We start from the raw sequence: 14,145 nt of genomic DNA, 5'->3' as shown, positions 1-14,145 counted from the left end.
AACTAAACGCTGAATTCTTATAGGTAACATTGCATAATTGCCACCCCCCACCCCCCTTCTTTGCAGCGTGGACGGAGACACGAAACACTGCGTCATCAACCAGACGGCCACAGGTTACGGATTCGCCGAGCCGTACAACCTCTACCCGTCCCTGAAAGATTTGGTGCTTCACTACAAAAACGTCTCCTTGATCCAACACAACGACCAGCTGAATGTAAATCTAGCGTACCCGGTCCTGTCCCGCTCTCAGAATCACAACCAGCACCCCAGATGAACTCAACACCAGCAAGACCACAAGTAGGGAGGGGGGTGTCACACTCATAAATTGGGGTAGGGGCTTTGAAAAAAAAAAAGCGGTTCTTGTGTTTAAGTGCCGAGTAAAATCAGCTTAGCGAACATGACTCTCCGGCTCGATTCCGGGGTGTGTTAACCATTTGATCCTGGCGCTAGCAGCATGGCTTCACAACAAACGGTGCTGGTTATTGGGTTACAAGCGACCTGGGGTGAAAATGTATACACACACAAAAAACAAAAACTTGTGTTCAAGTAAAAGCACACACAAACGCTATATATATTTTTCGAGGCGGTTTCTGAAAAAGAAGATACAGTACGATACAATAATGCGAGTCACTTTTTTTCTTAATTTTTTTTCGCCTTAAACACATGATCGCTGTTTCTAGACAAAGGCCCGAACTGTTATCCCCGCACCGCCTGCAATCTCTCGGTTGACAAAAGCCCGAGTTGTCATCCCCGTGAAAAGAACTCGCTTGACTAAAGCAGGCTGCTCGCTTCACGCCTCGAGGCCGGCTGAGAATTTTTCGCATTGTCACTGGAGGTTACGATAGAGGTGATCATTTTTGGGGGGCTTGTCGAAAAAAAAACGCCCTATGTATCGTAGTAATAGCTTTGAATGACCACAAGCCTGTGTCACGAGTAGAGAGAGGCAGAGAAAGACTGTTAAAGTAGACAAAGCTGCAGCTTTAAAATACAGTATTCCCTCGATTTTCACGGTTAATCCGCTCCATAACCACATGTCTAAAGTGAATTTCGTCGAAGTAGGAAAGTGGATGCCAGGCTTGTATCCATCCATTTATAGTGTAAGTCTTTGCTTCTGGCTGACCACATAAGAGCACAACTTGTAAACACATGCGAGGCACCAAAGGAAGACACTTTTTTTAGCAAACAAGCACGGAACTTTGTTGATTTTGGTGACATGAATGAAATCATCCTTAATTTCATGTCAGTGCTCCGCGGATTGAAAAATGTTCCCAGATCCATTACCCATTGTGGAGGCTGGCAGAGCACATATTTTTCAAGCCTGTAGACCAGAAAGTGAACTGCACTCGTAAAGCCGCGATCCATTTTCCGTGTTCCCGTATTGCTGTGAACGAGGAATAGCAGAGTGCAATTTTGTCAGACCTTGCAGCTCCTTTTTGTAGGTACCTTATTTTCGCCTAAAAAGAACTGCACTTAAGCGGCCCAAATCCCACATTTCTGCGAATGAGAACTAGCGGGAGGCTCTTTTGTCGGGGTGCATGCCTTTCTGGCCCACCAAATATGAAATGCAATGTTGTGGCTGTGATCCATTCCACGGTAACTATTGCAGCGAGCAGGGGCCAGCAGAGCGAAAAAAAATGATTCGGGCCGCTGAGGCATGCCATCTTGGCCTGCACTGTTACAGTCGCGATCCATTATTCCCAGTTGACTGTTGCTTAGAGTGGGGGTTGAAAGAGCAAATTTGTGTCATGGGTGGGGGCTCTTTTTCCCGATCTTTACACCTAAAAAGAACAGCATCAGTGGGGCCGCGATCTATTATCCCCGGTCGACTATTGTTGGGAGCAGTCTCCGCAGAGCGCATGTTAAAATGAAAGGGGTGCTACTTTGCGGATTTTCGCATACTGTGGGGTGTTCTGGGCCCCTTTTAATCGTGATTAACGAGGGATTACAGTATTCACTTTCTTACTTTTTTTCTTTATTTCCAACTGCTTTCGCTTGTATATCAGCAGGCTTCCGAATACACGAGGTTTAAAAGCAGATGGAGGTTAAAAAATAAATGAGTAAAATACTCGGTACAGCTCGTAAAATATTTCTGTCACGATATTGTAGATGGGTAAATTGATGAATGCAGTTCCTCAGGTTCCAGGACTGATAATAGCAGTTTTATTTTTGGGGTTTTATCAATTTTTTCAAGACCGTAGCACCTGTAGCCATTGACTTAACTGTTATTACTTATCGTTCGTGTCTGCTTCTATGCGATCCTTGCATCTTCGGTACTGTTCTTTATTTGCTTTGTTCCTAGTGAGAATGTTTTTCAGATTTTTTTCCAAAATAATATTTACTCACGGTACTTCTCCTATTTGCGCTTGACTGTTGCTTTTATCATGAGCTTGACTCACAGGGCTGCGGAACCTTTAAATGTACAGAAAAAAAATAGGAAGCAGTATTACGGTTTATTGCAGCCATACGTGCTTTTTTGTTTTTGTTTTTTCCGATTTCAGAATGACGCTTGATCCGTTTCCTGCATCCAGCTAATGTGAGCCAAATGAAGGATGTTATTTTCATGTAGCAAGAACGAGAACTTACCTTTTTTTGTGGTCGGAAATTATTTTCATGCAAAAATAGTTCATTTCTAACAAGTACATTAAACGTCGTTGTGAGCCACTGTAATGTTTTCTACAGTTTCACATTGACACTTTAATATTCAATTACAATGTATCACATGGACAAAATTCGATAAACAAGAATTTGAAGAAACAGTCCTACAATTTCCCACGATTATGAACACAACATTCTGATTCATATTTATGTCGAGCAGCAAAATTCCAGAGGGCAGCCTATTTGTCTTTTGCCGTCTACTACAAATGACGTCACAGTTGATCGGGTAACGACCAATCGCAAATTAGCTTCAGAAAGCATATTAGTCGTGATTGGCTGAGACTCGGAGACGTCATTTTTGCACGAGGGAGGCAAAATACATGAAAATGATAGGAAAATTTGATATTAATTGAAATTCTGTTTTAAAGTTAGTTTTATAGAATGTATTATGACAATTTTTTTAGTCACAGTTCTCTTAAAAAGTATTAGACTACCAATTTGTACTTGGCCAGGATTCTTTGCTCATCCCACATTATAAAAACTGAAGCGCTTATTATTTTGCTTTCATTGAATAATGAACCAATGTTGTACTCAACTCAATAGTATTTGGAGAAAAATCGCTTTTCCATTGGCTTGCTTTCATCTCATGTTGCTTTCAATTTAGGTTTCTTTTTCAAAGCACAATGTCAGGGTAAGAAATTAAGACTGTCCGAAAAGAAAGAAATTGTATTTTTATAGAAGGTTAGTGAAGATGATATACGTTTCTAGTCGTATTTTTGGATTTCAAAGAAAAACGAAAAAAGAAAGTGATTAGTTTTATATATCTAACTAACAAAATTGTATTTGGATTATAACCTTTTAATAATGACCCAATACAAACCATCCTCACCCAATCTCGTTTTTTTCTCTTGATATTTTTAGTCTTGACGTGGACTGTCCCAATTTTATGTCAAGAAAGCAGCTCACCCAGTATACATTTCTGCTATTCTATCCAGGTCTCTTCAATTATACTGTACTTTGCACACACTTCTTTGGCAGAGTAGAACTTAGAGGTGAGGTTGGCACTTCTGCTCAGAGGGCTTGTAATAAAAGAAAAATGGAGTGAAAGTTAAGAAGTGCCTTTGGTCGAACGCGGCGAGCGCATCCTCTCCTCTGTCGTTGACGGAGCCACGTGCTGCGCAGGCTCCGCGTTTACCTTTTAAGCAAGACTTTTTTGTGATTGTCTGCATGTTTTTCGATGTTTGTTTGGTTTTAGTGTTGCCTGTTTGTTGTTTCGCTGTATAATCGGATAGTTACACGTTCTATTTGCACACAAGCTCTTTTTTTATGGGTTAGGATGTTGGCATGCTAGGAACATTTACAAGAAACAATTTGAGTTAGTTTCTTGATTTATTAGGCGTAACCAGCATCCATCAAATTGTTTCTTGGACCATCGTTTTTTGTGTTTGTTTTTGAGGGCACTTATTTTGTCTGTTCCACGTAGTAAAAAGCTATTTGGGTGTACTGACTAGTGGGTGAAATTTCAGGAATTATCCAACAGGTTTGGTAAAAAAAAAATGGTAAAGAGATTTTGCCGAATGTAATAAAACAATAAACATTTAGGAAGTCGGCAAAGTAAAATAAAAATACATTTTCTAAATTAATCCACAATCAAAGAATCAAGTAGATGAACAAAAACCTCTGAATTCTTATAATCGTCAAGTCATGTTTATTTGTATAGCCCTTGATATCAAGGAGTATTATTACACCATCCCCTGATCTAAAACCTACATGGGGCAAGGGAAAAACTCAGGAATGAGGAAATTAAAAAACCTTAAGATGGTGCTCATAACAATATCTAGTAATTGTATAGTCTTTAAAGGAAGCAGGATTTTGTTTCTAAATAAAGGATGCGGTTTAAAAAAAAGTTATATGTGAAAGTTTATAGATGTTCAGTTAGTCGTATAAAAATTGCAATCATCTTGCATCGCTCATTAATATTATCATATTGTCTATGTTGTTTTGCAGATTAAGAATAGAATAGAATATACCTTTATTGTCATTGTTACAAAATGGGTTAACATATTGTGACAACGAAATTGGGCATGACACTCCAGTTTCACACATTCACAGTGAGGTAAAAAAACCAAGAGATAAAGGAACAGATAAGATAAGGCTATAAAACAAGGAGGATAAGGTTATAGTTATAATTTACACAAAATTAAGAATATACTGCTTGAGTTAATGTAAAATGTAATTTTTCCTTACATTATACATCAAAATGTCAAGAACCAGAACAGGATCAGGACCCAAATGCGTGACGTTTCTCACACAAGCGTTATATTTTACGGTAAATGAGGAGTCATGCATGTTAGGCAGCAGTCTGGTGTGGAATGACAGGAAGCCAGAGGCCGATGAGATCGATACCAATTGCCCGAGCAGATATCAGACAGATGGGGTCGATACCTGACAGGACGGGACAGACAGGATTTATATCAAAACAGGGTATCAAAATTAAACAGGACAAACTAGACGGAAACGAAACTGGAAACTGATGTTAAACAACGGGACGGACAGGATTGATATCAAAACAGGATATCGAAATTAAACAGGACAAACTAGATGGGAACGAAACTGGAAACCGATATTAAACAGGACAAAATAAACGGGAACCATACCGGACAGGAAATACCAACAGGAAACAGGACAGAGTCAAAAACCCACGTTTTGCGGGGCAGAGGTTCGTTGACGGACTGACAAAGGAAGAGTGAGAGCACTGGGCTTAAATAGACGAAAAGCCAATCTATCAACGAGCTGCACCTGGCGACACAAGGGCGGGGCCAATTGGGCCCCATGGCAACCGTGACACAAAATAGAAATCGAAGTGCTGTGAAATAAAAATATATAAAACTGCACTCGTATTTTGACTTTACTTAAAAAAATCGCAGCTTTTACTCATCATAAATCCTCAAAATACAATAAATAACATTTAAATTAACTCTCGGCTGGCAACAGTGCATTCCAAAGAGGCCATGCCAAGTTTTAAACCAGATCTTTAGGTTCACCTGTACTGGTTTTTGCATATTTTCCTTCTATGAAATTTCACCCTATAGCCAACCTAGAACTCCTAGTCTACCCTCCAAAAACAAATTGTTTTATGTGGTGAAAGATGTCTTCAGTTGATTCGTTTGAGATCATATCTACCTAGTTCATGCCGACTGCAGAGTCAAAAATAATATCAACAACTCACCAGCTAGCTTTTTCGTGCACTTTGGTCCGGGTTGCCACCAGTTGAGCACGCTAACGTTTTATTGTCGTTTTTTACCGGTCTGAATCGAGAATCGGTGTAGAAACCCTCTCGCCGCCATCGACGGCTATATACGTCACCGTTTGTACCATGCTCATCGAAATCCGTATCGCAACTCGTTTCAGGGATGTTCAGGTGACTTTGGATCCGCTTCCTTTCCTTTTTTTGTATCCACGCGGGTCAACCAGCCAGGCAAACGCTACTGCTGCCATATTTTTGTAAGAGACGTTTGGAAAAGAATAAAAAAAAAAGACCAGCTTGGCTTCTCTTGCCGCTTGAATATGCATTGGTGTCCCGTGTATCTCGGAGCGCGTTTTTTTTTCCTATCCGGCAGAACGGAATATTTTCTCATCGGCTTTGGTACACTGTATCTAGAGAAACGCCCCCAAGCACATTTTTTTTCACTGACGACGAGGAACATGCAATTTGGCGTCTGTAAAAGTTTGAAATCGGAGCGACGTCATACAGAAAAAGACTATTTTGGAGTATATACTTAGATATCTATATTTTTGGATGATGTAATTATCGTGTGGATTGTGCTTGAAACAAGTGGGAGTTTGGAAATCTGGGCGGTTTTCCGAAATTGCAGGCAATCTTACTAATCAGCTGCAGTAAGCTTCCGCGTCCTTTTTCTCCCCGGTCATTCGGGTTCGACGACAATATATTCAAACTCGATCGTCGGATTTACGAAGATGACCAAGCGAGCTCATGTACATGTGTTGATATTGCAGAGCCGAGGCTGTACGAGTACGTTGTAAGCAAGCCGGGGCTACTGTAGATGCCTACGTGTAAAGCAATCTTGGCTGTTTTTGCTTATTTTTGAAATATTTGAAAGATATTTGTTTTTTGATTGTTTTAAGACTCTGTCATTGTCATTTGGAAGATTTCTCAATTATGGAGGAGTGTTTACCGTAGGGATGCCCATTAGCAGGGTTGGGTAGGGTTACTTTATCTTGATTACTTTCAATTACTTTTGGATTACTCCAATACCAAATATGCTAATAAAAGACAAAAGAAACTAAATATGAATAAAATGATGACTCACAACACATGGTAAGCTTTCTCTCCTGGTTTTGATCTCTTTGATCTCCCGCAAAACTAACATAAAATGCGACAGAAACAAAATGAAAATAAATCCGAACAGCTTGCCAACATCATTTTTGCCGTTCCATGTATTCCGTTACTCCCCAAGCCTGCACAAAATTGAGTCATTTTATTCATATTTAGTTTCTTTTGTCTTTTATTAGCATATTTGGCATTGGAGTAATCCAAAAGTAATTGAAAGTAATCAAGTTAAAGTAACCCTACCCAACCCTGCCCAATAGTTACCGATAAGTGTGATATTTATCGGACGGATGATAGTGCTATAAAACATGACTTATTCATTTTGTTCTGTTAACGCAGATAATAGGCCAGGCTTTCAAAATCCAAACCAAAACTCTTTTTGGTTAATTTCTACTTTAGCTTGAAATAAATCGATAACTTGTGGGAGTATGGCTTAAACCTTTCTCCTGGAAAATGCAAGTTTGTCAAAAAATCAGCCAAGTACCCTGCCTGCAGTGCCATTCCTTATCTCCTTGCATACAATGTTTCACAACGTTGATATCAATGACAATAAATAATTCAATTGTAAATGTTCTGCATTTATATGGCACTTTCCAAGTCAATGAAGACCTCCCAAAGCGCTTTACAATGTGCTTCACACTTTTCCCTTTTACACACACCAACTAACTGATAGCAGCGTCAGCCTTCCAAGGCAACTACGTGCTATCGGGGGCATTAGGGATTCAGTGTCTTCCCCAAGGACATATAACACGGAGGAGCCGGGAATCGAACCTGCAGCCTCTTGATCCCAAGATGAGCGCTTTACCTCCTGAGCCAATGCCGCCCCAATTCATTGTTATTGTAAATGCAGACATAAAAATGATGCGACGATACGATATATTTTTAAATGCTTCAAAAAAGTATATCTACTGCTTTGGATGAAAACTTTTGCATTTCAAGTATAAATTTCCTCAGTTCACTATACTTTTAGATTATGCTCTCAAACTTTTACGACTTTACGTGTTACATGTCGAAGTGTCCATGGGTAAGACACTGAACCCCTAATACCCCCAATAAGCAGGTTAGCGCCTTACATGGCTGCATGGCCGCTATTGGGAAATGTGAAGCACACTGTAAAGCGCTTTGGGAAGTCCTGACTTGAAAAGCGCTATATAAATGCAGATCATTTCATTTTTTTTTTAATTAGGTAATATTATTTATAAAAATACCTAAAATAGGCATTTTAAAAAATATATATGAGTAATAAATAAGACGTAAAACCGGATTGAAAGTTTGCTCATTTCAAGTATGATTTTTCTTAGTTCAATCTACTTTAAAATTATGCTATAAAACTGCTGATTTTGAACATTTTTTTAATTTTAGTTTATTTTTACCTAGTTTTTATTCTTCACAAAGCTTTTTTAAAATAGGAAACATTGTCTGGTCCATCTGTTGCAAAAATGATACACCAAATGATACAATTTTTGAAAATTATTTTTTCATTTCAGTTTACTGTCTGACTGGTTTTTCTTGTTAAAAAAATACAAATAATACTGAAAGAGGCATAATTATCTGGCACTGCAGATGGTTGGTCATTTTTCTAAATATAAGTATTTCTTTTCAATTTGACTAAGAAATACTGCATTGAAATTCTGCCCATTTCCAGTATATTTTATAATTATTATATTTTCTTGCATATATATATATATATATATATATATATATATATATATATATATATATATATATATAAAATTGAGAATGCATGACGTTATCAGAACAAAAACCAAAAATCAATATTGTGGATCCTAGGGATGTGGTTATTAAAATTCAAAATTTAATAAAAGCCCGACAGATCCTTTCTTCACTCCTTCCTGCAGATCTTCCCAAGCAATGACGGCGTTCAAAGTCTTCTTTTGTAGTGCCTGAGTATATTTTTTTTATTTTGCTTTTTTTTTGAAGAGCTCAAAAAAAAGTCAGAATTCTTTGTCTGTGTTTTGATTTTCTTTTGTCGGATGTTAACCTTTACAGAGCCTATACAGAAAAGAATAAGCTAGCTTGAATTGTCTTTTTTTTTCATTACAGAAACAAACACAAATGTTTACAATGTGTAATTAACCAAATCGAAAAATACCCATTTAAGAATCAATCTCCCTCTCAACGTGGCCAAGATGGATTTTGATTTCTTTACTTCCCGACGTTCGAAACTTGAAATTGTTGCTGGTTTTTGCTCGACTTGTTAGAACAGTGCTCCCCTCCGTTTTCCACATTTGGTTTAAACCTCACCTGCTTTAGAAACACTGAGCCTTGTAAGTTTCTATGTGTTTTTCATCCTGACCCTAGGATATCTCGTAGGGTAACTATTTTATTGTATATAGCTGAAAAAAGGAGTAAAATATCAGGCAATGATGTTGTTTGAAATGACAAAAACAGAAATCTGTAGAGTTGTGTTTCTTTTTTTTTTTTGCACTATTTGAGGAAAAAGGCATGATGACTCATTTGTATTTGTGTGTACGATTGCTTTTTTTCCACCCTACTTTTGTACAGTGGACGTAAAAAAACATACTTTTTGAATGCTCAATTTTTAGTCATTAAAAATGAAATCAAGATTATTGACAAACTTTGACCCATTATGACCCATTAATTCTTTCAGTGCTAACTCAATAGGAAAAAATGGGGGAAGGAATGTGGCTATGACAAATGATCATGAATCAGAAGCACTAAGTTTCTTTTGGGGGAAAAAATAAATAAAAAGAAGGGAAGTCTAAATAAAAAAAACAAGGTATTGTCAAAACTGGCCTTGGTGCCTTTGGGGAGATCGAAAATTAATGAATCAAAATATGTTTTTCATCGTAATACACTTGTTAAATTTTTTACTCAATTATGTCTATCTAGCTATCTATCTACCTTGGTCATATCCCTCAAGAGGGGTGACCGACAGCAAGACAAACACACAAAAATAAAGAAAAGAAAAAAGGGAAAAAATAGCCAAAAATACACACAAACATTTTGGACCATGGCCAACCCAAATGCCCAAACACCCAAACAAGTTAGGCACCTCGGCACCCAAGTTGGTCATGCTTTCGTCCCTCCAGATGAAACGGGACACAGGAAAGCGGCCATGTCACACGGGTCAGGGTGACACAACACACTCTTCTGTTCAACAGCAGGGCCCGAACGCTTTCACTGGTTTACCCCTGTCGCATCATACAGGTGCTCTGCCCATCCCTTAGAACGCATCCAAACATCCCACTATCCTTTGACAACACCTCTCCAATCATTCCTATCACCAACAAGAGCTCTATCTTTCATTAGATTTCGACCTCTTTCCTGCAGTTCACTCATAACACCATCCATCCAAGTTAATCGCGGCCTTCCTCTTCGTCTCCTTCCATCCAGACAGCAAGGCACTCAATTATATAATCACTGAAATTAAAAAACACAACAAAAATTAAATAGAACTTTGTTTGCAGTTATTTGGCAGCCCTTTAAACGGTGGCAAGCATGTCATAAACCTTATTTGATCAAAATTGATTTCTTTATGATTACACAATCCACACTTATAAGTACAGTACAAAAAACTCAGTTGTTTCTTTTTGTCCCCCAATTGACCTTCATAGATTATAAATCACGTTTAATCTGGAAAAAGTTTTCAAATGAGACATCTTGATTTCATTTGTATGCATATTGAGGTTTTTAAACATTTGCTGTCGTCTTCTGGTAGACTAAGCAAAACATTATAAGAAAAACAGAGTCATAATATCGATTTGGACATCTGTGCTGTCCACAGGAAGTGAATGAAGCAATCATACAAATCCACGCCAAAGTCCAAGTAAACTGAGAGGGAGCACTGTTGTTCAGAGTGCTTGGTTGTATTGTGTCCAATTCCCTATGCACACACACATAGAAAGAAAAGGAGAAGAAAATATATCTCATTGTGTTCACCCCGAGTGTGTTGGTCTGTCATAAATTTGCACATGACTTTTTTTCCATTGTCATGTACAGCCTGCAGAGTTTTCTTCATTCACACAGGTACTCTCATGTGTACGGTTATCTCTGGCCTGATGCAATGATTTTAAAAGACAGTAAAAATAAAAATATACAGTATATGAAATGTGGTCTGGTGCTGTTTGTTTTTATGTTTTCTTCTATATTGCAAAATTTCATTATGCAATAGTTTATATCATTATCATTCTATACATCTGGGGTCACCAATGTGGTGCACTTGGTAGCCCTCTGAGGAGCACAAGAACTCCTAGCTCAGCAGTAACGGGTGTCAGAACCAGAACAGATACAGGACCCAATCGTGTGACGTTTTCACAAAAGCCTTTATTTTACGGGAAATGGGGAGTTATGCACGTTAGGTAGCCGGTCTGGCGTGGAAAGACCAGAAACCAGAGACCGAAGAGACCGATTCCAATTGCCCGAGTTGATATCGGACAGATGGGGTCGATACCCGACAGGGAGTGACAGACAGGATAGATAACGGATCAGGATATTGAAAATTAACCGGAGAAACTAGACGGGAGCGAAAACTGGAGAAAATAATAAACAGGACAAAAACAGATGGAAACTAAACTGGAACCCGAAATTAAACAGGACATCAATAAACGGGAACAATACCGGACTGGAGATATCACAGGAAAACAGGACCAAGTCAGAACACACGTCTGTGGGGCAGAAGTTCGTTTGACGAGCTGACCCTGAAGTAAGAGAGCGCTGAGCTTTATATACACAGAAAGTCAATCTCTCAACGAGCCGCAGCTGGCATCATACGGGCGGGGCCAATTGGGCAACTGTGACACACATGGGCGTGGCCAAGTGGGCGCCATGGCAACCATGACAACGGGACATTGTAATTTTCTCAGAAATTTAATTTTGAATTGGCATGGGAAGTAAGTGATATAATCAGTTTATTTAAACATGATCAATTGTTTAGAAAATTATTTTTTTAAATTAGGCTATAATTGATCAATGTATAAGTGCACATGTTCTTAGTGGTTGACTGAACCTATTTAAGTGACATCCATTTCTTTTCTCAGTGAGGCAGGCCTCCAAATATCCACAATTTAATGGAGCAGATTCCTCCATTGGAAAATTCAGTTTAGTGACATCTGAATAGCAATGGAAACTAATATTAAAGCTGCGAAAAATATCATCTAAAGGAAGCATATAAATGCTGAAAGCAAGGGGACCAAGTACTGAGCCCTGCGGAACGCCACAGATAAAACGAAAAGGCTCAGAGATCATATCACTGCATACAATAGTAGTAGGACCTGAACTGTGATAGGACAGTTCCTGAGGGACCAATCAATTTTTACAGCCTATCTAGTAAAATATAATAGTCCTCAGTGTCAAAGGCACCACTGAAATCCAGCAATAGCAACAGTGATGAAGCCAGAATATTTGGTTACCTTAACCAGGGCTGTCTCAGTAGAGTAATTAGGCCTGAATCTTGACTGCTAAAATAAAAAAAAAAACATGTTCTTAGACTTAAAGCCATGCAGCTGCTGTGCGACAACGTTTTCAAGTATTTCAGAAAGAAACGGTAGGTTAGACACAGGTCTATAATTACATAGGCTTGCCGGGTCAAGGTTGGGTCATTTAAGCATAGGTTTAATGACAGCGGACTTAAAAGCCGCTGGAACAACCCCCAAGGAGAGCCATATGTTGATTTTAAACCTGAAGGTCTGCCCCAACCCTAAAAAAGCTCAAATTGTTGGTCCAAAACTTGTTCTCAAATACTGCTCTGGACCTTGACTAATGTTATTTCACCCAGAGTAACTCAGTCAAAACTTAATGTGTCACATTTGACCCTAAATTTGTCCTTTCAGTTACATGTTAGGAATATTACTAGAAAATATTTTTTTCCATTTTTGCAACATTGCAAATATTCGCCCAATGCTGTCCCAGTCTGATGCGGGGATTAAAATTCATGTGTTTGTTACTTCTGTCTCGATTACTGTAATGTTCTATTCTCCAGTCTCGCGAGGTCTAGCTTCAAAATCCTTCTGCCTGTACAAAATCCTGCAGCTAACCTTTTAACTAAGACAAGAAAGTTTGATCACATTAGCCCAAATTTGGCTGAGATGCATTTGCTCACTCTTACTTTAAGATATGATTTTAACTTTCTATATCGCCTAGATTTGCCCCCTCAAAAAATTTGATTCAATAATCTCCTATGTTCCTGCTTGGAGCCTACGCTCCGAAAACGCTGGTCTACATGTGACACCAAGAGCCAAGAAGAAATCCGTAGGTTTAAGAGCAGTGATGTGGAATGCTCTGCCTTCTGAGTTTCGATCTGCAACCTCAGTGGACTTGTTTAAATCTGGGCTTAAAACCTACAGTCAACCAGACATTCTGTTATAATCTATATTTCATGTTCATGATGTCTGTGAATTTTCTGTTGATTCCCTTGCAACATCCATTGCAGCCTGGTACTCCTGGAAGGTGGGTTACCTAATGTGCAAGCCCTTCTGAAGGTTTCTTCATTCTATCATGCTGAGGTTTTCTAGTTTTTCCTTGCCCTCATGTAGGTTTTAGATCAGGGCATGGTGTTATTGTAACCTGTACAGCCCTTTGAGACTTTTTGTGATTAATGACCATACAAATAAACATGACTTGGTAATAACGATAACTACACAAAAATAACATGATAAAGCATTACAGTATTCTAAAATGCATACCGAACTGGTAGCTCTTCATGCCTAACAAAAAATAGCATAGGTTGGTGACACTTTGTTTGAATACAAAATGTAAACACTTATTTAAAAGAGGGATTATTTTGTTGTATGACATCAACTTTTAACTACATGTAGAAGGGTTATTCAGTCAGCCACATTTCCCAATTAAGTGAACGGGATTAAGTATATTTTAGACTTTTTTTTAAAAGAAAAAATACACATGTTAATTTTTGCAGTCGTTATTTATACCTAACGTCTTTTCCACCTTAAATACCCCTAAAGAATCATATTATTTCAATATACCTACTGCACTGCAACATGTCATCATGCAGTAGTTTGTGTTATTTACATTGAATATATTAAATTGAAATGATCAACACCCCCTATTTTAAAAGTCATTCTTTATTTATCTAAAATAAATGTAACCAAACACGAAAAAAAACGTATAGGTTTTTTTTTATCATGAAAAAAAACAAGACATTTATTTGGATTAATTTTTTAGATGATTTTTTTGTATTTTATTTCTGTTTACAAAAG

At 38.2% G+C, this 14,145-nt stretch overlaps 1 protein-coding gene across 3 annotated transcripts in view; it reads left to right on the top strand.

Moving 5' to 3' along the window:
- Positions 1 to 11,039, top strand: part of pik3r2 (phosphoinositide-3-kinase, regulatory subunit 2 (beta)) — a 67,029-nt gene extending 55,990 nt beyond the window's left edge. For all 3 annotated transcript variants that reach the window (XM_088348764.1, XM_088348763.1, XM_088348765.1), the window contains exon 16: positions 67 to 11,039. In XM_088348764.1, the coding sequence (XP_088204890.1) occupies positions 67 to 274 (208 nt within the window). In that variant the 3' untranslated portion in view covers positions 275 to 11,039. The remainder of the gene's footprint in view (positions 1 to 66) is intronic.
- The last annotated feature ends 3,106 nt before the right edge of the window (positions 11,040 to 14,145 follow it).

Source organism: Urocampus carinirostris, chromosome 1 (genome assembly GCF_059441175.1).
Source record: "Urocampus carinirostris isolate Australia breed hairy pipefish chromosome 1, RoL_Ucar_1.0, whole genome shotgun sequence".
In the NCBI taxonomy this organism is placed as follows: Eukaryota; Metazoa; Chordata; class Actinopteri; order Syngnathiformes; family Syngnathidae; genus Urocampus; species Urocampus carinirostris.
Note: the sequence above shows the minus strand (reverse complement) of the source record. Positions and strands in the feature narration are given on the sequence as shown.